The sequence below is a fragment of the Zootoca vivipara genome, chromosome 2 (genome assembly GCF_963506605.1).
Source record: "Zootoca vivipara chromosome 2, rZooViv1.1, whole genome shotgun sequence".
Taxonomy (NCBI): Eukaryota; Metazoa; Chordata; class Lepidosauria; order Squamata; family Lacertidae; genus Zootoca; species Zootoca vivipara.
Genome location: NC_083277.1, coordinates 120951052 through 120975604, shown reverse-complemented (window position 1 = coordinate 120975604; position 24553 = coordinate 120951052). Strand labels below are relative to the sequence as shown.

At 46.8% G+C, this 24553-nt stretch overlaps 1 protein-coding gene across 1 annotated transcript in view; it reads left to right on the top strand.

Annotated features, from left to right (window-relative positions):
• The window catches only part of KIF5A (kinesin family member 5A), a 62730-nt gene that overhangs the window by 35965 nt on the left and 2212 nt on the right, over positions 1-24553 (top strand). Inside the window, exons 12-28 of the mRNA XM_035102492.2 lie at positions 1280-1455; positions 1878-1946; positions 5503-5709; positions 6942-7088; positions 7859-8047; positions 9317-9434; positions 9988-10046; positions 10897-11006; positions 12451-12552; positions 14236-14296; positions 14402-14473; positions 15174-15278; positions 21475-21691; positions 22315-22468; positions 23225-23307; positions 23581-23608; positions 23798-23924. Coding sequence (XP_034958383.1) covers positions 1280-1455; positions 1878-1946; positions 5503-5709; positions 6942-7088; positions 7859-8047; positions 9317-9434; positions 9988-10046; positions 10897-11006; positions 12451-12552; positions 14236-14296; positions 14402-14473; positions 15174-15278; positions 21475-21691; positions 22315-22468; positions 23225-23307; positions 23581-23608; positions 23798-23876 — 1976 coding nt within the window. The 3' untranslated portion in view covers positions 23877-23924. The remainder of the gene's footprint in view (positions 1-1279; positions 1456-1877; positions 1947-5502; positions 5710-6941; positions 7089-7858; positions 8048-9316; positions 9435-9987; positions 10047-10896; positions 11007-12450; positions 12553-14235; positions 14297-14401; positions 14474-15173; positions 15279-21474; positions 21692-22314; positions 22469-23224; positions 23308-23580; positions 23609-23797; positions 23925-24553) is intronic.

Sequence of the window (24553 nt, the reverse complement as noted above, 5' to 3'; positions counted from 1 at the left end):
TTATCTATATACTAATAATTTGTGAAATTTAATCAAAGCCAGGTTTTGAATTAATTCACTTCTTAATATTTCACCTCCCACTCTAAAAGAAGCTTGTACATTCTGGATATTACTCTTTTCTTATTTTGTATTAATTCTTTATCTAATTTTGATTCTTCTGTTGCAAAACCATTTTTCCTGTCTGTCTTTAAAACCTCATTTAATTGGTAATATTGTAGCCAGTCTGTTAGTGATGTCTGATTTTTTCAAATTTTTTCACTTACAATTGATTATCTTCTTCTTCTAATACCAGTAGGTCTTTGTATGTGGCCCAGTTTGTTTCCATATTTTTCTTTTCACTGCAATGGCCTCCAAAGGGAATAGCCACCAGGGAGTTTTTTTGGTTCCAATAAATATTTATACTTCTCCCATAACTTATATAGTGACTTCCTTATGATATGATTCAGGAAGCCTCTATGAATTTTAACTTTTTCATATCCCAGGTAGGCATGCCACCCAAAGCGATTATCGAAACCTTCCAAATCTAGTAAATCTGAGTTCTGCAATGTCGTCCATTATTTTAGCCAACATAAGCAAGCCGATTCATAATAAAGTTTCATGTCTTTATCCACATCTACCCCATGTATTTGGAGTGGGAGGTGTCCTCTGGCACAACTGGGCTTGTTCTTGTTGAAAGTTTCCTCTTTGGGAAACTACCCCACCTTCTTTTAAAATGATACAATAAAAATTGCACATCCTCCCATCATAGCAGCCATCACACAGATCAAAATAGTGGTGGTGGAGAAACACTTGTAGCAAGAATTATGACCACGTCTGCATCTGGGGACAGCCACGGCCGATCTTTGCTCCCAGCAACCTAATATCAGTTTGTTTCAAAACATAGTACAACATTCCAAACAAGCAATTTGTTACAGCACTACTAGCATTATAACATTTTAGATTCACTGTAAAATAGGTGATATTGATTACTGGAACACATATCAGTTGATATTGTTTAAGTTGAAATAAACAAACTAGAGTCATATATGATAGCACTTTTCAGATCAGTTACGTATTAATACAAAATATAACCACCTTCCAATTCTTCAAAGTGCCAAAGGCAGAAAATAGCAAACAGACTGAGTAGAATAGGAGTGGCCAATGTTGTGGGGTGGCACTGCGGAGCTGCCTTCATGACAGCATCAAAATAAGGTGCTGCTGCTTATTTAAATCATGTGGGGATGGGACACAGTGGTTTTTAAAAATTATTTTAATTCCTTTTTTAAAATAATCCTCCCAGGTGAGAATGTCCCAGAAACAGAGCAGCTGAGTGATGACGAGAAGGCCGTGCCTGATACCTGTGATGAGATGCCAATGAATGATAACAACTCCTCCATTGTCATCCGAATCTCAGATGAGGAGCGGCACAAGTATGAGGAGGAAATCCGCAAACTCTACAAGCAACTTGATGACAAGGTCTGAGGCCTCCCCTCCTTCCTTTATGCCAGGCATGTCCAACAGGTCTACTGGTCGATCGCAGGGGCATTCCAGGTTGATTGTGGGATCAAAGAGATCTCCATGGTGCTCCTGATCGATCCCTAAAAAAAGCTCAACAACACTGAGCAACCCTCCCCCCAAAAAGCTCAACAACTCTTGGCAATGGCAATGGGTAGATCACTGCCAGTATTTTTATAGTGGGAGTAGATGGCAGTCTCTTGGGAGTTAGGTGTGCCTGCTTTATGCTGTTCAGCCTCCCCTGCCCCTCAGATTGCTTGGATGCTTGAAATCCTATCCTCACCTCAGACCCTGAACCTTTCTCTCCACACCTGATATCTTGTGTCTGTGGCAGAGCACGTGGTGGCTACCACCACTGAAATGTTTGTGTCCTCTCCATCCAGGATGATGAAATCAATCAGCAGAGCCAACTGATGGAGAAGCTCAAGCAGCAGATGCTGGACCAAGAGGAGGTGAGCAGTGCTGTATGTGTTTGTTTACAAGAGTTTGCTTATATGTTGACATGTATGGGCATGCATGCTGGTATGAACTTTGTCTCTCTCATTGCTATGTTCTTTCTACTGAGTAGATCACCTTTATACTTGCATGCTACATTCATATCTGACCTTTTCTTCTAGGAATGTATGGTACCCCTTTCTATTCAGTCCAATATTCAGTTCTATTCTATTCAGTCCAATATGCTAACCACTACTCCTTCATGGATCACTGCCTTGTCATGGTGAAGGGGCTTGAATAACTCAGAGAAGCTATGAGCTATGCCATGCAGGGCCACCCAAGATGGACAGGTCATAGCTGAGAGTTTAGACTAAATGTGATCCACCTGGAGAAGGAACTGGCAAACCACTCCAATATTTTGCCAAGAAAACTCCATGGACAGAGACAACAGGCATATAAAAGTTATGACGCTGGAAGATGAGCCCCTCAGGTCAGAAGGCGTCCAACATGCTACTGAGGAAGAGCGGAGGACAAGTACAAGTAGATTCAGAGCTGATGAAGCGGCTGGGCCAAAGCCGAAAGGACGCTCAGTTGCGGATATGCCTGGAAGCGAAAGGAAAGTCCGATGCTGTAAAGAAAAATATTGCATAGGAACCTGGAATATAAGAACCATGAATAGAGGTAAGCTGGATGTGGTCAAAAATAAGATGACAAGAATAAATATCGACATCCTGGGCATCAGTGAACTAAAATGGAAGGGAATGGGCAAATTCAGTTCGGATGACCATCATATCTACTACTGTGGGCAAGAATCCCATAGAAGAAATGGAGTGGCCCTCATAGTCAACAAAAGAGTGGTGAAAGCTGTACTGGGATGCAATCTCAAAAATGATAGAATGATCTTGATACGAATCCATCCCAATGAAAAGGAAATCCAAGAAAGCAAAGTGGCTGTTCAGTGACGCCTTACAAATAGTGGGGGAGAGAAGGCAAGCAAAATGTGAGAGAGATAGTGAAAGATACAGGAAATTGAATGCAGATTTCCAAAAATAGCAAGGAGAGACAAGAGGGCCTTCTTAAATGAGCAATGCTAAGAAATAGAGGATAACAACAGAATGGGAAAAACCAGAGATTTGTTCAAAAAAATTGGAGATATGAAAGGAACATTTCATACAAAGATTACCATAATAAAGGACCAAAGTGGAAAGGACCTAACAGAAGCAGAAGACATCAATAAGAGGTGGCAAGAATTATACCAGAAAGATATGGAGGTCTCGTACACCCCAGGTAGTGTGGTTGCTGACCTTGAGCCAGACATCCTGGAGAGTGAAGTCAAATGGGCCTTAGAAAGCACTGCTAATAACAAGGCCAGTGGAAGTGATTATATTCCAGCTGAACTATTTAAAATTTTAAAAGATGATGCAGTCAAGGTGCTACACTCAATATGCCAGCAAGTTTGGAAAACTCAGCAGTGGCCAGAGGATTGGAGAAGATCAGTCTACATCCCAATCCGAAAGAAGGGCAGTACCAAAGAATGCTCCAACTACCGCACAATTGTGCTCATTTCACACGCTAGCAAGGTTATGCTTTAAATTCTACAAGGCAGGCTTAAGCAGTATGTGGACCAAGAACTCCCAGAAGTGCAAGCTGGATTTCGAAGGGGCAGAGGAACCAGAGACCAATTGCAAACATGCGCTGGATTATGGAGAAAGCTAGAGAGTTCCAGAAAAACATCTATTTCTTCTGCTTCATTGACTATGCAAAAGCCTTTGACTGTGTTGACCACAGCAAACTATGGCAAGTTCTTAAAGAAATGGGAGTGTCTGATCATCTCATCTGTCTCCTGAGAAATCTCTTTGTGGGACAAGAAGGAACAGTTAGAACTGGATATGGAATAACTGATTGATTCAAAATTGGGAAAGGAGTATGACAAGGCTGTATATCAGGGGTCAGCAACCTTTTTCAGCCATGGGCCGGTCCACTGTCCCTTAGACCATGTGGTGGGCCAGACTATTTTGGGGAGGGGGAGGGGGAATGAACGAATTCCTATGCCCCACAAATAACACAGATATGCATTTAAAATAAAAGCACACATTCTACTCATGTAAAAACACACTGATTCCCAGACAATCCGTGGGCTGGATTGAGAAGGCAATTGGGCCGCATTCGGCCCACGTGCCTTAGGTTGCTTACCCCTGCTGTATATTGTCTTCCTGCTTATAACTTAGATGCAGAATTCATCATGCGAAAGGCTGGACTGGATGAATCCCAAACCGGAATTAAGATTGCTGGAAGAAATATCAACAACCTCAGATATGCTGATGACACAACCTTGATGGCAGAAAATGAGGAGGAATTAAAGAACCTTTTAATGAGGGTGAAAGAGGAGAGCGCAAAATATGGTCTGAAGCTCAACATCAAAAAAACTAAGATCTTGGCCACTGGTCCCATCACCTCCTGGCAAATAGAAGGGGGAAGTGAGAGATTTTACTTTCCTGGGCTCCTTGATCACTGCAGATGGTGACAGCAGTCACGAAATTAAAAGACGCCTGCTTCTTGGGAGGAAAGCAATGACAAACCTAGACAGCATCTTAAAAAGCAGAGACATCCCTTGTCAGCAAAGGTCTGTATAGTTAAAGATATGGTTTTCCCAGTAGTGATATATGGAAGTGAGAGCTGGACCATAAAGAAGGCTGATCGCCGAAGAATTGATGCTTTTGAATTATGGTGCTGGAGGAGACTCTTGAGAGTCCCATGGACTGCAAGAAGATCAAACCTATCCATTCTGAAGGAAATCAGCCCTGAGTGCTCACTGGAAGGACAGATCGTGAAGCTGAGGCTCCAATACTTTAGCCACCTCATGAGAAGAGAAGACTCCCTGGAAAAGACCCTGATGTTGGGAAAGATCAGGAGAAGGGGACGACAGAGGACGAGATGGTTTGACTGTGTACTCGAAGCCACCAACATGAGTCTGACCAAACTGTGGGAAGCAGTGGAAGACAGGAGTGCCTGGCGTGCTCTGGTCCATGGGGTCATGAAGAGTCGGACACGACTAAACGACTAAACAACAACCCCATTCCAGCTTGCATACATTTTCTCTCTCTTACTCTTCGGGCTCATCCACACTTACCATTGCTCCACATTTCTAGGCACTTCTCTGAGCACTCTTTTTTTTTTTTTTTTTGCCCTGGAGCTTTCTCCTCAAATACTCACTCTTTACCACTGAATCAGAGCAAATGACAATCCATGGAAAACCTGCATTCCCCTTTGTCCAAATTCAGAATTAAAGAGCGGATTTTCCTGGGGAAAGTGGCATGGCAAAACAAAAAAGCACTTGGACACAGATTGGGAAAGAGCAGAACTGTTTGTAGAAAGCATGGGGCAAATGCTAAGTGTGGACCAGCCCTCTCTCTCGACACTCCTCTATCTCACACTGTTCAGACTCCTGTCTATCCCACATCATCACTATTTGGCCCTCCTGTTCAGTCTGTCTTGCTTCTTTCTTGACTGCCCTTGACATCTTTTAACCTACTGGGTCCTTACTTATCCCATTCTCTGCCTCTTCCCCACCAGCTGCTAATGTCAACTCGTGGGGACAATGAAAAGGTGCAGCGTGAGCTAAGCCACTTGCAGTCAGAGAACGACTCAGCCAAGGAGGAGGTAAAGGAGGTGCTGCAAGCTCTGGAAGAGCTGGCTGTCAACTATGACCAGAAATCCCAGGAGGTCGAAGAGAAAAACCAGCAGAATCAGCTGCTGGTGGATGAGCTGTCCCAAAAGGTGGTAAGTGCTGGGGTGCCAGGTCCTTCCTTGGGGTTAGTAAACCTTGAGATCCATTGGTAGAGGAGGATCAGGACCACATTGAATCTTGGCGTAGTCCTCAAGAGTATAGGGTGTGTGCGTGCGTGTGCAATTCTGCAAAAGCATAGGAAAAGTACACAGTGCAGAACTCGGTGCAGAATTCACCTTCCTGAAAATTTCAGCTTTCATTTTAAAATAAGAATCAAGTATCTACCCCTTATGGCTGCAAAAATATTATTGAAAGCATCTGACCAATGTCTGCTAAAATCTCTGGAGCCTGAAGAGCACTTAAATAAAATTTCCTGTTGTTTGGGCACAGATTCAGTCCTCCACATAGCACCTTCCTCCTCAGCATAACTAGTACTAGCAGTATAAATCACTCAAATCAGTAATAAAGAAAAACTATTAAGAGTATGAGGTTGATTTACATAATTTATACAGATTGCAGAATTCATTTATTCTTGGTGCAGAATGCTAATCTTTCTTCTTCTTTTGAGTGTGGAACGCACTCAGTCCTGCCTTTGAGTGATTTTAAACTCACAACAGTCTTTCAGCGAGGCAGAACTAGAGCAGAGGAAAGCCCCCATTCACCCTTAGTCTTCTGATTGCTGAGACCCTCCAGTTTAGATCCACTTTCAGTCCATTGCTTTGAGCCAAGTGCTCCTTGCAAGTGCTCCTTTGAAGGCTTTGTCCAGTGGTGGACTTTGGGTTCTCGAATTTCAGTGGCGTCCTGTGAGACGCTAAAATTCGGTGCTCCTCCACCTCTCACACACTGTTCTACAGCATTGTTTTGGTGCCCCCTCCAGCGCAACACCCAGTGCGACTGCACCTGTCACACTACACTAACCCTGCCTCTGTTTGTCCTGCAACATGTGAATCAAGAGTTCAGTAGAAAATGTTGACCTAAACTTTCAGGAATGGATTGTACTAACATTGTGATATGGCATTTACTTCCCTCCGAGGCTTGTGTTTGCAGAATCTGGTCCACTTCAAATGATAGAGCTGGGAGGGAAGCTTTAACCCAGCCTTTGCCAACCTGGTGTCCTCCAGTTGTTCTGGACTACAACTCACATTGCCCTCGCCATCCCATCAGACTGTGCTGGCTGGGGCTGATGGGAGTTGTAGCCTCACCCTTTATCCTGCCAAAAGAGAGGAGTCTGCAAGTCAGAAGTCCAGTTTTCTTGGGTTGGTTGAACCATCTTGTCACCTTGCAGGCCACCATGCTGTCCTTGGAATCAGAATTGCAGCGGCTGCAGGAGTTCAGCGCGCATCAGCGCAAGCGCATTGCCGAGGTTCTCAATGGCCTCATGAAGGATCTGAGCGAGTTCAGTGTCATCGTGGGCAATGGTGAGATCAAGCTGGTAAGAAAGAGGGGGACACTTGGGAAGAACAGGAAACACCTGGTGAGAATATATAGTGATGTATGTATTATGGACCTGCAAGAGATTCCTAGCTTCTGTATTGGCCCTTCCCAATTTTACTTTTATTACAGAAAATAGCAACACAAGGGTAACTGGAGTTGATGGTGGTACCTCTGGGCAGGCTGTTACTATAATAGTGTGTTAAGTTGTGAGGTGGGTTTGCTACATACCAGGTCTGAAAAGAAAACCATTGGAATCCAAGTGTTGTATCAAGTACTAGCCTTAGAGTAAAACTCACTTAAATTAATAGACATGGCTAACTTAGGTCCATTAATTTCAATAGTTCTCCTCTGAGTTAAACCATTCCCAGTCCAAAATGAGGGAATGAAGGGTGGCAAATCCATATTAAATAGCTAATGTGGAAGCAACCAGTTTGAATGGCTCTGCTTGCAAGGGTCATGTGGTTGAACTGGGTGCCCCAGACAGTGGCTGCTTCAGGGTGTTGCAGGGTGGTTTTCAGCCATATCCCATAAAATTTAGGGTTTTAATTAAACTGGTTTTGGTGCTCTTGTCCATCAACTTTTTGTGCTAAGGAAAATGATAGGAAAATGCCCTGGAAATCATGGGATAACAATTGCTTGAAGTGATGATTTATACCCTATGGGCAGACATTTTGAAAAAGAGTCAGGATGAATGCTCAGCAAAGAGATCTGGCTGGAAGAGGCTGGTCAGTGTGTTCATACCCCACTCTCCCTCACCCCCATTCTTAGCCAGTCGAGATCAGTGGTGCCATTGAGGAGGAATTCACCGTTGCCCGGCTCTACATCAGCAAGATCAAATCGGAGGTGAAGTCTGTTGTGAAGCGCTGCCGGCAACTGGAGGGACTGCAAGTTGAGTGTCACCGCAAGATGGAGGTGACAGGGCGAGAACTATCTTCCTGCCAGCTCCTCATCTCTCAGGTCAGACCTGACAGTCGTGGGGAAGTGGGGTTTTGAGAATGTGGAACCAGTTAGGGAACCTTTTTTGGCTTGGCAGGCCAGACCTTCATTTCCCTGCCCCAACTTTGACAGGTTGGTGATCCCGCCCACCATTCAAAGCTGACCTGTGCAAGGAGATCGTGATCAAGGAGGACTGATCTGCTTCCTGAAGGGTGCATCAAGAGTGCAAATCCAAACCAAGCAGGATTGAACTCCTCATGCATCTGCAGATGTATGAGGAGTTAAATCCTGTTTCCTGCTACGTGAGCAGCCAACCAGCCATGTCTCTACCTGCTATACACCTGACAACAGGTGTGGGGCAGCTGGATGTGGTTTGGAGAAAATGGCCTCACAAGCCGAATGGGCCAGATCTGGCCTGCGGACTGAAGATTCCCCAGCCCTGAGGTAGAAAGATTGTGGGAAGGCCCTCAGTGTTTCCCAATACTAAAAAACAAAAACATCAGGAAGTATAGGCACTGATTGCCCTTACCTTGACCCAGGGAGATGGGCTGGGCTTTGCTTTGATCCAGGGCAAATGGGGGCAGCTAGGGTAGTGCATCTTTCTCTTCTTCAAGAGCAGCGGTGGGGCTCCTGTGGTCCTCCAAGTGCTGCTGGACTCCCAACTCCAGCCATCCCCAGCCAACGTGGTTAGCAGTCAGGAATGATGGGAGTCTTAATCACTTGAGGGCCCACACAAGTTCCCCCTTGCGTGTTCTAGATCCTTATAAGCCAGAGTGCAAAAGGAAAGTAAATCTGACCAAAAGATATCTGACTTAACAGGCTTCCTCTTTCCTACAACTCTTAGTGGGAGCAGGGAGGAGATCACTTCTAAGGTGGTTCCATCCCATCTGCTCAGGTGACTTCCATCTGTTTCTAGCAGCTTTTGTGGTCTTGGATGAGTTCGTTTCCAATTCAGAGAAAGCATTTCCAGCAGGGTTGGGTCCGTTAGCTTACCTCTCAGCTGAAAGGGATACATTTGGTTGCATTCCACACAACTAATGTTTGGGGAGGCTGACTTTGAAAGCCATTGCACACTCAGGTTTGCTGTGGGGTACACCCTTGATGGGAGCTACAACCTGGCTCTCTGAGAAATATGCTAACACCTATTTGCTGTCCTGTCCTGACCAAGGGACATGGCAGGTGCTATAGGGTGACTCAAGGTCAAACTGGATATGCTGTTAAATGCACCTTTGTATTTGATGCACCTGTAAAAGTTATCTCTTGCTTGTTCTTCTCCCTGCAACCCCCCAGCATGAGGCAAAGATCCGCTCACTCACGGAGTACATGCAGAGTGTGGAGCTGAAGAAGCGGAACCTGGAGGAATCCTATGATACTCTGAGTGAAGAGCTAGCTAAACTGCAAGCCCAAGGTTAGGCTATGCTTTGGCTTATATCTGATGTAGAACATGTGAATGGTTGCAACATTTATGCCAGAAAATGGTGGGTGTGTGTGTGTGTGTGTGTGTGTGTGAGAGAGAGAGAGAGAGAGAGAGAGAGAGAGAGAGAGAGAGAGAAGAAAGACTGAGACAGCTGCATAATGTGGTTGACTGTTAAAAGCAGAATCCTTGATCATCTGATTGCACTGGGGTCTGCAATCTAGTTTGCTGACAAGCAACCTTCAGCAGATTCAAGTGCTTTTTTTTCATTTTCAAAGTGTTTTACCAGTATGGTCTTCATTGTTTACCCTCACAACAACCCTGTGAGGCAGGTCATTTTAATTTCCCCTGTACAGATGAGCTAGTTGATTAGTTGTGTTATTCTTTAAATGGATATGGACTCCACCCCATGGCTGCACAGAGGCTGAGAGATTAAGCTGTGACAGTGACTTGCATGCTCAAGAGGTGACAGGGTAAATTCAAGGGATAGGATGGCCATGTCTCTAATTCTGGCTGTACCCCAAGAATTATTTTTCCTCTTTCACAGAGACTGTTCATGAAGTGGGCAAGGAGCAGGACTTGATCCAGGATACAGATGAAGTCAAGGTTCGTATCACAGCAGTGGCCTGCCTGGTTCAATCCCCGGCGTCTCCAGGTAGAGCTGAGGTAGCCCCCTGAAGAGCCACTGCCAGTCAGTGTGGACATTACTGAGTTTAGATGCACCAATGATCTGAATCAGAAAAAGGCAGCTGTTGTGGGGTTCGTGATTTCAGCTCTCTTGACATAATACAGTGGTGCCTCGACTTACGAATTTAATCCATTCCGAAGGCACCTTCGTAGGTCGAAAAATTCGTAAGTCGAAAAACGCCATTGGAAACGCGATTTCCCATAGGAATGCATTGGAAACGGAAAAATTCGTAAGTCAAAAAATTCTCAAGTCAAAAAATCTCTATCTAAAACCGCTGTGGTTTCCTTTTGGACGTTGAGACACCCGTAAGCGCGCGTCCATTACCCCCATTCGTAAGTCAAAAAATTCGGTTGTCGAGTCGTTCGTAAGTCGAGGTACCACTGTATGCTGGAGACAGTTCTCTAGTAACACTTCTTTATTAAAGCAAACAAGACTAAGCTCTGAGGGGAGGAAAGCTACATTTATAGGGACAGGGGACTAGCTAGAAAGGGATACATTTTGGAGGCAACCACAGTGCTGCCTTTTGGAGGAAACCAATAAGACAGAGGATCCAAAAACAGCAGCTTAAGTGAACCAATAGTAGCTGTACCTTCTGGAACCAAAAGGCAGTTACTTTACCCTAATGCAAATACATATACAATAGTAATACAGATATACAATCCTTTGACTCAATACACAACAGCAGCTTCCTCTGTACTTGTGGAGAGGATCCAAGGTTCCTGAGTTTGGCTTTCTGCCTTTCTGACCTGTTTCATCCCTATCACACAGAAGGCCCTGGAAGTGCAACTGGAGAGCCACCGTGAGGCCCACCACAAACAGCTGGCGCGACTCCGTGATGAGATCAACCAGAAGCAGAAGATCATTGATGAGCTCAAGGAGTGAGTCATCCTGAGAATGGGCCAAGTCGCTTCCATGGGTGGGATGTGGTTCACCACGCAGGGTGGGCGAGTCTCGTGATGAGACAGGCTGTGCAGGAGTTGGGAGACTTGGCGTACTAGCAGGGCCTGGGTGGGGGGCTGTTGTGGGCTGGAGCTGAGGCAAGGCTTGGAATGTCTGGGCTTCTGTGAGAAGTGGAGAAGACACACCAACCACAGCCACGTAGCTTATAGGAGGTAGGAACCGGAAGGAAAGTCAGAACTAGGAGTGAGGCAAGAGCAGCCTAGGCTCAAAGCTGTTGTGGTGATGAAAGTCCATGCCTCTAGTGTGATATAAAGCTGAGTGGAGGTGCTTAGGAAGAACATATCCAATAAGAAGCTCCAGGCGGCCAGTTCAGGGCTTGAGTCAGGCTCTCACAGCTTGGGACATGTGTGCACCACAAACTTGAACCCTTCTAGGAGTTGGGGTTCTGACAAGGAAGCTGGGATTGACACAGGGGCGTAGTAATAGGGGGGGCATGCCACCCCGGGCGGCAGGCTGGGTGGGGGGCAGTAGGCTGGACGGGGGTGACCACCTCCGATGGCCGCCGCCGCCGCTGCGAGCGCCCCTCGCCGCCCACGTGGAGGTGAGACCGGGTTGCACTATGGAAAGAGCTCTGGCGGCTTCCGAGCACGGCTCCTCCACGGCGTCTCCTCCCTGCCGGAGGAGCCACCCTCTGCCGGCAGCATAGCCCTCGCCCGCTTCCACGATGGCCCTGAAGAAAGCCAGGCGGTGAGCGAGCAGGACCAGCCCCAGCCCCTGCGGAGCCAGGGCAAACTGGCTGTGAGGAGAACCGCCTCGAACGCGGCAAGGACGGGCGAAGGGAGGGCCAGAGGGAGAGGGGGAGGCCTGCCAGACGCCGCCTGCCGCTACCTGCTGTGTCGCAGAAGCACCGCGGTGTATCCCTTCTGTGCGCGCACGCGTCGTGACGCATGTGTCAGGACGCACGCGTCATGATGCACGACGCATGCATTGTGACGGACACCCCACCCCCCGGCGGAGTGCCTTCGAGTTTGCTGCGCTGGGCGGCCAGGTGGCTAGCTACGCCACTGGATTGACCAACCCCCCCCCTCAAACAAAGTGATGGGGGGTGGTTTAACCTAGTTTAACCTAGTTAAAAATCAGGTTGTCAGGACTGGGAATGTGTACAAGACTGGTAGCAGTGGAAAGGCTTAAGCAGTGAGTGAGTCAAGCAGCAGTGTCTGTGCTTTGTCCCAATCTGGGGGCTCTCAAGGACTGGAGGCCATGGATGGCTCTTTCGTTTCTCTCTGCCTCAAGCATTTAACATTTGCTTTCTGTGTTAATCTGAGGGGGATAAGACCTTTAAGAAAGCATGGGAGTCAAGTGACATGTTTGCTGTCCCTGTGTTAGTGTCCCTGTTTTTCTCTCTATTCTATCCCTGCTTAGCTTGAACCAGAAATTAGAGCTTGAACTGGAGAAACTCCGTGCTGACTATGAGAAACTCAAGAGTGAAGAACAGGAGAAATCACAGAAGCTACAGGAGCTGACGTGAGAAGACCCTCCTGCCCCTCCTTCCCAGACACTTTCAGCGGACTCTGCTCATCCCAACCAAGGAGCAAACCACAAGAGAAACAAAAGCCAGCCTTTGAGACCAACCACCTCTGTCTAGACCAGTTTGGACTACAATTCCTACCAGCACACGATGCTATCTGAGGCTGATGAGGATTGTAGTACAAAACATCTGGAGGGCACCACAGAGGGAAAGCTGATATTGACCTACTGTATTTAGAGGATGGAGGGGGCATAGCTAAGTGGTGGAATACATGCATAGCATTTAGAGGTTCCCAATTTCAATCCTTCACTTTAAAAAGGAGAAAGTGTTGGGAAAGATTCTCTGCCTGAGACTCTGAAGAGCTGCTGCCAGTCAGAGTAGACAATACTAGCCTAGGCAATCTGACCCGATATAAGGCAATATCCTAGATTTCTCCTGCTTTGACATGCCACTTCAAAGGCTGATTTCCCATGCCTTATATTTGACAAGGTAGAAACGTGTTCACAAATGTGTGTGTATTATATAGGAATACTTACCACTGAAGCAGAGTTGCCTGCAAATCTCTTTTGCATGCAACCTTGGTAGCAGGCTTGTGTGGAGTGGTCCTCTATTGCAGTTAGAGATAGGTAAATTTAAAAGGAGGAATAGAAATGGGTGTAAGATTGAGCATTTTCCTGGTAAAAGAGGATACCAGTGCAATTTGCAAAGCAGGGAAATTGCTCCCTGATGTAGAAGCTAAATGTCAGAATGCTCTTCTCATTTCTCACTCCTGCTATACTGTGCACCTTTCCTATCCCACCACTGACCCAATCGCAGGAAATGTGGTGAGAGCTGACACTCTTCCTGCCCCAGTGTCGAGAAACTCTTGTCAGATTTTAGGAGCGGGCATTGCCCAAGATTCTGCTTTTCTAAACCATTGTGCACAATCTCCCCCTCCTCCACTTCAAGCACCCCTTATTAGAGATAGGCACATAGCTCCACATGCAGGTTCTGTGCCTCTATGGAACAGGAAGAATGCTCTGGAACATTCTAGAGCTCTCGCTAGGAAAGCGGTAACTCAAATCGCTTCTCTTGAGAGATTTCTAGCTGCTTGTGCATGGCTTGAGACTAGGGGTAAGCAGTTTCCTGCTCAGTTCTCCATTTTTCTTCCACCACCAAGTACCAGTAAACCCCCCCCCCCCACATCAGTGCCCTCATCAATGGGTGATGAGGACAAATGGGCAAGTCGCCAATCTGGAGGCTGTGGGCACACGTGTCTGCAGAAGCTTTCATTGGTGCCCACAGGGTTTCCTCCAACTTGCCGAAATTAGTTTTCTTCTACCAATAGAAGATTCCCCTCCCTAGCCTAATTTGGGGAAATTCTGGGGGTTTACAGCTGGGAAGGAGAGAGTTGCAACATGTGTGTGGCACCTGCAATAGTTTATCTGGTTTGCAAATATGTCCAGGTCCCTCCTAAAATTTGCCCACCCCTTGATCATGGTGGTCAGGGGCCTGATTTGTGCCTGCTCCCCTCCTTTGCCAGATGCTGGGGTCTAGTGCTTGACACATGGCACAGCGTATCCTTGCACTACCAGTTCTGCTTCAAGGAGCACAACTGGACCCTTTTCTGCCATGAAATGACTTCTTCTTCCCCACACTCCACATACCCCTTTGACCATCATTGTCTATCTTCTTCACAGATTTCTGTATGAGCGACATGAGCAGTCCAAACAGGACCTCAAAGGGCTGGAGGAGACTGTTGTAAGTAGCTAAAGAAGAGGCGAAGGATTGGGGCAGGGAGTCGGGCTGAAGCCCCCAGTCTGGTCTCACCACCTTATCCCTGCCTTTCTTTTCCTACCCCTCCAGGCCCGTGAACTCCAGACCCTCCACAACCTTCGCAAGCTGTTCGTTCAAGACGTCACGACTCGAGTTAAGAAAGTACGTTATAGTTCTTTTAGCCAACTTCATTGTTTATTCAGCATTTATTCAGGGTTCCTTTGGGAAACCTGTTGCCCTCCTGACTTCCACCTCTCATCAGCCTCAACTGGCATGGCCCAATGATCAGGGATGATGGGAGTTGTAGTCCAGCAATATCTGGAGGATGACAGGCTTCCCACCAACACTTTAGAGGGTTGAGAACCCTTCACATACACTCAGAAATCCTTATAACTAATGTTTAAAGGCACCTTAGTGGTGCTAGCTCTGTGTTGCACACCGGGGGAGTGGGCTAGTGGAAACCCATTTCCATTCTTACTGGAAAATCAGCAAGTCACACCACATGCTCTGGCCCATTCGGAGCCAGCTGTGTCTCCCATTCCAGTATACACTAGTATGCTGTAGCACTGTCCTTAATCCTATGCTATAGGCTCATATTTATTATTATTATTATTATTAGTAGTAGTAGTAGTAGTAGTACTAATAGTAGTACAGTAGTAATAACCATAATAGCCTCCTTATTCTTCTGGAGCAAGCCACCCAAGGAAGCCTCCCAGAAGCCTGCCTATTTTGGGGCTGGCCAATCAAACGAGGGCATTAGGTTTGGATTCTGGATGTGTAGCTGCACAACTTTGTCTGGGTTTCCTATCCCATCCCATTCACCCTCCCAGAGGTACAAGCTCACTCTGTACTTGCCTTCCAGAGCGCGGAGCTGGAACCCGAGGATAGCGGGGGGGCTCATTCCCAGAAGCAGAAGATTTCCTTTCTTGAGAACAACCTGGAGCAGCTTACAAAAGTTCACAAACAGGTGAGTGGGTGGATGGGAGCTGGAGAACCATCATAAGTGGAGTGGGTGGATGAGGGGTGGAGAACCATCTGGGTAAGGTAAGACAGCTGGTGAGTTCAGCCCTGTTTATCTATCTATCTATCTATCTATCTATCTATCTATCTATCTATCTATCTATCTATCTATCTATCTATCTATCTTTCTACACTCAGCCCTCTGGGTGGGAAGCCTCCCCCCCCTTCCCCACTTCACATTGTCTCTGTGTATTGTAGCAGCTGTGAATGTTTCTTCATGACACCCTCCTACTTTGCTGGAAACGCTACCTGGGTTTTCTCCCAGTCCCACCCCCTCCGCTCGCAATACCAGCTTGGCAGAAAGCACTGCATGGGTGGCTCATACACTCATCCTTGCTAGATATATTGTCTCTGTGGCTATCCCCTTCCCCAATCAAACCTTGCTTACACTATTTAGTATGGTGTTTGCTTAGATCAGGGACTGGGGGACCTGTGACTCTCCAGATGTTGTTGGACTCCCAACTCCCATCAGATCCAGCTGGCATGACTTATGGTCAGGGATAATGGGAGATGTAGCCCATCAACATTTGGAGCGTCACAGATTTCCCCAACCCTGACTTAGATCCTCTCCCCCTCCCACCATACCAGAGCCACTCCGGGCAACGTGGCTCTGGTATGGTGCCAGATTTAGATGCTGAGCAGCTCCTAAAATAGGCACAGACTTCCAGTTCTGCATTTTTGTTTTGCCCACCTGCAACATTCTGCCCATCTTACTTTGCCACTGCCAAGAAATGCTTGCCAAGCAACCCCCCTGCAGTGGTGGTGTTTGGGCTGAGAGTGGTGTTTGGGTCTAAGTGGGAAGGCTCTGTGTTGTTTGTGTATCTTTCTTCTGACTGTGTGTACGGGGTGCTGGTGTGGGCAGGGGTGACCTGTCCCATTTTGCAACCTGAGGTGGAATGGGAATGTGCCACCTCCTGCCCTACTGCCCTGCCGCATGATTGCCAGACATCTCAGAAGAAAAGCCCACCCACTGGCTGATTGACACTCCAGACTAACCAGTGGCTCAAAGAGAACTGTTTCCTGGCGCAGCAGCTTCAGGCAAAGAGTGGCAATGGCAACAACTCATTCAAAGCCAAGTCTTTGCTCTGCCTTCTCACTAAGTGGCTTGCCCAGGAAATGAGCTCTTCTAAAAGAAAGCAGGCAGCTACCCCTCCCTCTCACCCCCCCTTCTCTCTCACTCACACTGGTTTTCTTTTGCTTCAAACATAGAGAGCTCATCTCAGCTAAAAGAAAAGAACTCACCCAGAAACTCACTTACAGATGGTACCTAACACCATGGAAACTAGCGCTGATATGCCCAGGAGCCTTACCAAAATGCTGGAGAGGCTGCACCTCCATAGGCACATACCTTCACATGTGGTGGGAATGCCCCATAATCCGACCCTTTGGGGCAGCAGTCCTACAATAAATGTGCAAAATATTTAAACAGGTATTAGAAGTTACCCAAGAACTGGCCCTATTGAACATTTTCCAATATAGTAATAATGCCCACTCACAATGTTCAGGTTTGGTGATGGGGAAAAATGAATAAATATCATTAAAAAAAAATAGAGTCCATTATCACAACGTAAACAAAGGAATGAAATCGGAAAAATAAAATAATTTTTGCGCTGAAAAATAAAATAAAAATAAAATAAAAAATAATGCCCACTCACATTATAAAGAGCTTATAACCCACCTACTCTCAGCAGCCAGAAGCACCATAGCCAGACACTAGAGAGACCTGTGAGGAGTGAACATGGACCAATGGTATCAAATAGTATGGGAAACAGCCTTACTAGAAAAGCTAACCAATGAACTGAAACTGACAGAAATAGGGACAAACAGAAGAAGATGCTTTCAACCCACTATGGTTCCCCTTCATCATATACGCAACCCAATAAGAGAACAACAAGAATCTGCCAACAGCAAATGACTAAATATGGCAAACCAGATCCAAAAATCCACCCCTCACACACATATAAACAAATCTCACTACAGCCAACCAAAGACAACCAACTGCACTCTAGGCCGCTCCCAGCTTCTCTCACCACCAAGGAAATACAAAAAGCAAATAGTAAGAGAATCCACACAAGTGACGCTGACACGAAACCCAACACATACACTAAGTAGAAGAATAGAAGCATTACCACCCAACTCCACCCTCCTCCCTTTCTTCTTACTAACCTTATACTGTATGCAACACTAATATCTCACAACAAATGAAAGTGATCTGTAGGAAACGCAGCTTGAAAAAATAGACAATGCACGTATTTTTGTAAACTAAGAAATCTTTAATAATTTTTTTTTAAAAAAACAACAACATGGAGAGCTTTCTCTAACGTAACTTTGCTGAGGTAGCCAGGAGCAGAGAAACCCTCAAAGGAAGCAGGAGTTTGTCCACAGCGCCCCCCACCAACTCTCTCTCTTTCCAGATTCCTCCTACCTGTCCCTTATTTTGCCCATCCAATGGTGGCAACTCTATTTAGAAAAGTGAAGTATGTGCACATGTGCTTGCTCTCTTTCTGACTGTATGTGTAAAGTGCAGGGACAAGGGTAGGGAAGTGATCAGAGAGAGTGCTGCCAATGTCGCACATGAAAAAATCCAAATGTGCTCACTGGCCTAAAAGGTGGGAAACCTCTGGCGTAATAGTCCTGCAGCTCCAGAGACAGCACTTGGGGAGCTTAGTAGGGGAAAGGTAGAATATATACTTTGCCTGCAGAAAGACCCAGGTTCTTAGATTCCCAGCATCTCCAGGCAGCTTTTTACCATGTGTTTACCAATGGGGATGAGGGTAATAGGCTTAGAACTTTGTAGAAAGCCTAACCTGGTTGCATGCATGTGTGTGGTCATGAAGGCATCTTTGGTTCTTTTTCACCTCATGGCTTCTTACATTTTATTCTGTTCCTTTTCCAAGGCTTCAGAGTATTAAACATGAAGTCAGGGCTACACGGTTGAGCGAGTCCAAATTCCCTATGTGGCCTGAAAGAGCTTGCCAACAGCAAGGGAAATAAGATCCACTGGTGGAAACTTGCAGTCTGAAGGGCACTGATGCCAGGGCTGTCTAAGGGCAACACCAACCCAGTGCTGATCTGTTACAGATGTGAAAGGGGGTTCTATGCCAAATCCACACGCCCCTCCCATCCACTTGCTCTCCCAAAATGTTAATTGTTATCATCTACAATCACCTGTGTTTTTTTGAGGGGGGGTTGTAGAGGGGGACACCAGAATTGCTTCCAGACATCCTGTTTATTGAGCAGCCAACCTGATTTGTTTGCAGAGAGATAAGTAAAAACTGGCTGCTTATTGAGCATTCATTCTTATTTGTCTTCAGTGAGGTTATGTGATGCTGCTTCAAGAGTTACCCCACCCCTTTTCGATGCTTTCTCCCACCACTTTCCTTATTGGAAAAAGTCAATTTTTAGGGGGAGTGAGTTTGTTGTACAGGAGCACCAAATCCTCTGTAACTGCCCAAACTGAATTTGCCCATATGTTGATAGAATCCCACCTGAAAGCAGTGGCAGTCTGGAAGCACCCCAGGGTTCCTCATTTGTCCCCTAGCTGCCATGTGATCAGCCATTAATGATGACTAATGTGAGTCAGGCGACCTTATTTTCTTTCTCTATTACAAACAAGACTCCTGTGCAAACCGGAGGGAGGGGGTTTTGGTAGCTGGGCAGGAGGAGGAGGCAGGCTCCAGATCCTGAATCAAATGATGGGGCAAGGAGGAAGTGGGTATTGATCATGAGGGGTTGACATGTGTTTGGAGGTGAATGGCTCTTTTACAGTTCTGCCCCCTTTGGAGACTTGTGTGTGCTAACCACTGGAATGGACTGGTTCAGTCCAAGGTGGCAAAGCTTGAAGGGACTGGTGGGTTGGGTGGGAGTAGGAAAGCAATGAACCTCAGAATGGATGCTGAATTGACATTTGCTGTATTCATTTCCTGCCTTGCTTCCCAGCCCAGACTTTCTCTGGATTGTTTGTATGTCTATCCTTTCACATCCTTCCGTTATCCCTGCTGTTATCTCTTTCCCCCATAGAATTCTCTGTACACAGCAGATGTTGGGCATGTGTGTCCTACCCAACAGTTCAGCCCCAAAGAGAGGAGTTCCCTTGCATGCAGCTCTAGGAAGGATGGGTGGGTCCTGTCTTCATACAGTCAGCCATAGGCACACTCTGTTGCTGGGGTGTTTAACTTGTCCCTCTCTGGGTCTCCAGAGCAGGGTTTGGCTGGGGACTCTGTAAGGGTGCTCAGTCGCTGTCTGTGTCCCCCTTTCCCCCTTGCTGCTGCACCCTAGTTGGATCGCTGGGTCTCCAAGGTACCGTATGGCCTCTCCCCCATGTTCATCTGCCTGCTGCGCTGGGCAGGAAATGTTTGCACTTGGTGACCAAATTGGGAGCACATGCATATTGGGGGGGGGGGGAGTCAGGTGTCTGTTTCTTCCTCACCATTTCACTGCCATGGCAAGCCTGTCAACGTTGACATCTGTGTCATCATCTGGTACTAGCCTCTCACTGCTACCATGGCAACCCCAGTCACTGTGGCCTGCATGGCTGACACCATGGCCCCATTCTTGGCAATTTCATGTGTGTGACTTCTATGGCATCTGGCAGTTCTGCTGCCATGGCAACACTGGCCAGTTTTTGCCTGTCCACCAGCAGCTGCTACGAGGGAAAGAAACAGTGCAATAAAAGTGATTTGCTCTTTTCTAAATTCTCAACAGCGGCCCTCTCTCCTCTGCTTCAGGAATAGGTGGGGGTGTTGTAAAGATTGGAAATAGCTAGTATTGGACTCTGGAGAAACTCACAGATCAAGGCCCTGTGGTTTTCTGGAAAGGCATGATTCAAAAGCCCCCCAGCCCTCCCCCCACCCCCGATATCAATCTCTCAGATGTGGGAGCCAAATGTTATCACCTCAGATATTTTCTCCCTCTCCCTTGGAGGCTGTTCTACCCAGTGGCTCCCCTGCTATGTTTTTCTTTATCATGCTGGTGGCTGCCCCCCCCCCCAGCGCTTATTCACCTCTTGCTGCTGTGCTCTTGACCTCCTTGCATGCTGCTCACCCACCTGCCTGTAGATTATAGAGTTTATGTTTGAAGGGAGAGCTAACGGATTGCCTGGGCCTGGAGAAGGGAGGCGCTCACCTTCAGACCTTCAATTTGCACCTCATGCTATTCTCCTGTGCTGCAGCATGGTGCACGGCTTGGATCTGTGACACTTGGGCAAAGACTGGGACCCACCAGCTTAGAGAGAGCAGGGAATGGCTGCTACTTTGAATGGACAGGAGCTTGTCACCAGCATCCAGGCTGAATGTAGGTTCTAATGAATACAGGTTTTTATGCCTTTGATCAGAGATGCGAGTACATTTGGCACTCCAGGTGTTGTTGAACTCTAGCTTCCACTGCCCTAGCTAGAACAACCAGTGGTCAGGGATTATAGCAGTTGGAGCCTGGCAATATATGGAAGGCTATAGATTCCCCATTGCTGCCTTTAATACAGAGTGGCTAACATGTCACTCTCCAGATGTTGTCAAACTCCATTTTCCATCATCTCTGACCATTGGCCATGTTGTTGAGGGGGCTGGTGGGAGCTGGGAGTGTAACAACATCTGGAGGGTGACACTGGTCAGCCACCTGTGCTTTAATAGATGTGCAACAGGAGGAATGATCCCCCCACCATATTATCATAGCCCTGCTATGGTGGCAGAAACTATATTTACTAAAAATGCCCTTCTGTGCAACTATTTCAATGTCTGAGAGTTCTTCCATCTCTTCAGACTAGGAGGCCGAAGGCTAGTTCCACAGTATGGTCACATAGATGTAGTGGATTCACTAGCTGGGTGTTCAGACACAGGACAAGAGTAAGAATCTGGGTGCTCAGAGGGCACGGATGCCTTCCCAAAGATGAGGGGGGTATTCTGACATTCTTGCAGAACATATATGGTGTGAGAAGTGGGGATGTGAGGCTTCTGGGACAGGGTTCAAAATAGGGCACAAGTACTGTTTTGGAAAGGGAAGGCAAATACCTGGAGGACTAGCAGAGTAGAGATGCATTGGAGTGAGGGCAAGGGCAAATGTTTTGGGTCTTCAGAGGCCCCTCTACCTCATCTTCTTCATCCATCCTCCTTGTTTCTCTTCTCTCCCTGTGAACTCATGGGGCTCAGCTGGTTCGCGACAATGCAGATTTGCGTTGTGAGCTTCCTAAACTGGAGAAACGTCTTCGGGCTACGGCTGAGAGAGTTAAGGCCCTGGAGGGTGCACTGAGGGAGGCTAAGGAGGGTGCTATGAAAGACAAGCGTCGCTACCAGCAGGAGGTGGACCGTATCAAGGAGGCAGTGCGCTACAAGAACAGCATGAAGCGCAACCACTCTGCACAGATTGGTAAGCAAGCAAGCAGCAAGTGTGGGGGTGTATGTGGAAATTGCTGGTACTGTGGTAACCCCATGTTTGCACATTCAGATGATGCATCTCACTGTTCAGAAGAACTGATTATTTGATTTCTATTCTGCTTAATATATTTTAAATATTTCTAAGTGGTGTACAAAAAAGCAGCAACAACAGACAACTTAAACAAAATTTTACAAAAATACACAGGTACATATAAAAATGTTACATTATTACAAAGTTACTAATATATAAAAATCAATATCAATTCATTTCTCTCTCAGCCTCTGGGTTCTCACCCAGGGGCCAAATGAGTCTTCTGGTCTGTTCATTTCTCATTGTGGCTCTGGGGTCAGATGCAGGAGGCACTGGGAGAGCAAAAGTGCTAGAGGCCTCCCCACCCTTCCTCAGATGTTCCAGCTATGAAACTCTATAAAATACCATATATGTTGATGCTGCTGTAGACACTGATGGCTGGTAGGTAGGAAGAAACTTGCACACTGGCTGTTCTAAGAGCCCTTGGCTAAGCTACGCAGGGGAGGAGAAGCTCAGAATGAATGAATGAATGAATGAATGAATGAATATGTTGTGCTATGTCTGCTATCTGTGTCCCTTTGCAGCCAAGCCGGTGCGGCCAGGGCACTACCCAGCTTCATCCCCCACCAATGCCTATGGTGTCCGCAACCCTGAATGCATCAGCTACACCAACAGCCTCTTCCAGAACTATCAGAATGTCTACCTGCAGAATGCTGGCAGCACTGTGCCTGACAGCTAGTGAGTATCCTTTGCCTGTTCAGAAGAATAATGCACAAACTATTTCTGGCTCACTAAAATCCTACCCTTTGGCGTAAATCAAGGCCTACTTGATAGGCTTGCCTAGTCCTATTCCCAGGCCAACTTTTTTGAACCAAGAGTCAAGACTTTTTGTCCCCTGGATCATATTCTGTTTTTCACCTCACATCAGATCAGAAACTGGCTCACCATTAAGTAGCTGCATACCAAAGATAAAATAATTTTATTAGGCTGAGATGTTGCTGGTACAAGTAGCTTGTACCAGTTCAACCTACTTTAAAATGATTTTTTTTAAAAAAAATTATTAATAAATGTTCATGGAGATATGAACTATTGAAATGATTATTGCATCATGATCAAATTGATTGGAGTGGAGGGAAGTGCACTGACTTCAAGACACAAAAAGATAGCTGCTAAAAAAAAAGACAGCTGCTATATTTGACCTAAGTCAGGGGTGTAAGGTTCAGGAAGGAAAATTGTGAAATGGACTTTCTTTCTCCCACTGATGATGGGTACCCCGTTTCCAGACTATTTGCTATTTACAGGAATCCAGCAGCGTCACCCACAATGGGCATATGGTCTCCTCCTATTCACTAGTCAGATCTTGCAAGCACTCATAACCCATGCCTTTCCTCCCCAAGCCCATTATCCCCCCACCCCACCAGACCATAGGTGGAAAGAGTCCCAGACTTCCATTCAGCCCTCACAAATCACTTTCTCTGCTTTTCACCCACCCAGCTTTACCAATGCCTCTTCCAGCAGTGGAAGCAGCTCCTCCAATGTCCCTCTGACCTCCTATCAGAAGCTCAATGTGGATAATGGTAAGGGGGCTGGGGCAGGGAGAGGTGCATGTACAGTCATGAGGCAGGAGAGATACATGAACTGCCTGTAGTTGCCTCTGTAGAGCCCACCAAACCAAGAGTAAACTTTCGTACAGCAGTGTTGGGTATATTGTGGACAGCGTTTATCCTCTTGGGAGTGGGATTGACTTCTCTTTGAACACCTCAGGGTCCCTTCCAACTACAATTCTGTGATTCTAACTTTAATGCTGCCGTTTTTATCCTTCTATGTCATTCACCTGGACCATTGCCCAGGAAATGCCACAGACATCAATGATAACAGGTGAGAAACTGCAGGGTGGAACTGTACTGAGAGAGGTTCCTTATACACTGAATAAAATAGTTCCCTTGGTCATTTAGGGTGGCCAAAAAAAGGCCATCACTTTCTGTGTGTAGGGGTAGTGGGGAAAAGTTGAATAAGTGGGAGAGGGGATGTCTGAGCTGCCATGCATTAAATTTCCCTTTCCTGTAGAAGTGACCTGCCCTGTGGGGTTGAAGCCGATGAACAAGCCAAGCTCTTCCCGCTTCACCAGGAGACTGCAGCCAGCTAATAGCAGCAGCAGCACCAACTTCCCTATCGGGCCTCAACACACCATCAGGTACTGCCTCTCCCCTGTTCTCCACAGCGACTCTCTCTCTTTTCCGGGGCTCTTTTAATACTGTGTCTTCTCAGGAAGCTCTCTCTGCCTATGCTGTTACTTTCTCTCAAGATATACCATATATCCTTATATATTATTGCACATTCAGGGAACACTTTCAGGGATCCAAGCTGCACAGGACCATAGAGAGGAACACAGGCACTCTCTCACAGTGGCAGAGCTTCATGCTCTGGCATTGGGGGGGTGCAGAGCAGGCGGGGGGGCTGGCATGCGTCCTGGGGCGTGGTGCGCTGCCTGTGGGGGTGTGGCTCCCAGCACGGGTGGGGGGCAGCCGCGATGGCACCCCACCAGGATCACGCTGCCGGGGTCGGTGCGCTCCACCCACTCCTCTTCCTCCGCCAGTGCTCTCTCATTGGGTACAACTTGAGAGCCCAAACCCCCAACATAGTCCCTAAGAACTAGGAGACTGCTTCATTAAAAAGAAGCCTGGCACAAGTAGGACATCATATACCTAAAGCATCCTTTAAAAGGGACTCCTAGAGATGGTACAGATCCCACTATTAACATTACACAGCTGGCCCACCATCTGACATCCCTCCCACCCACCCAGGAAGCCACAGCAGGACTAT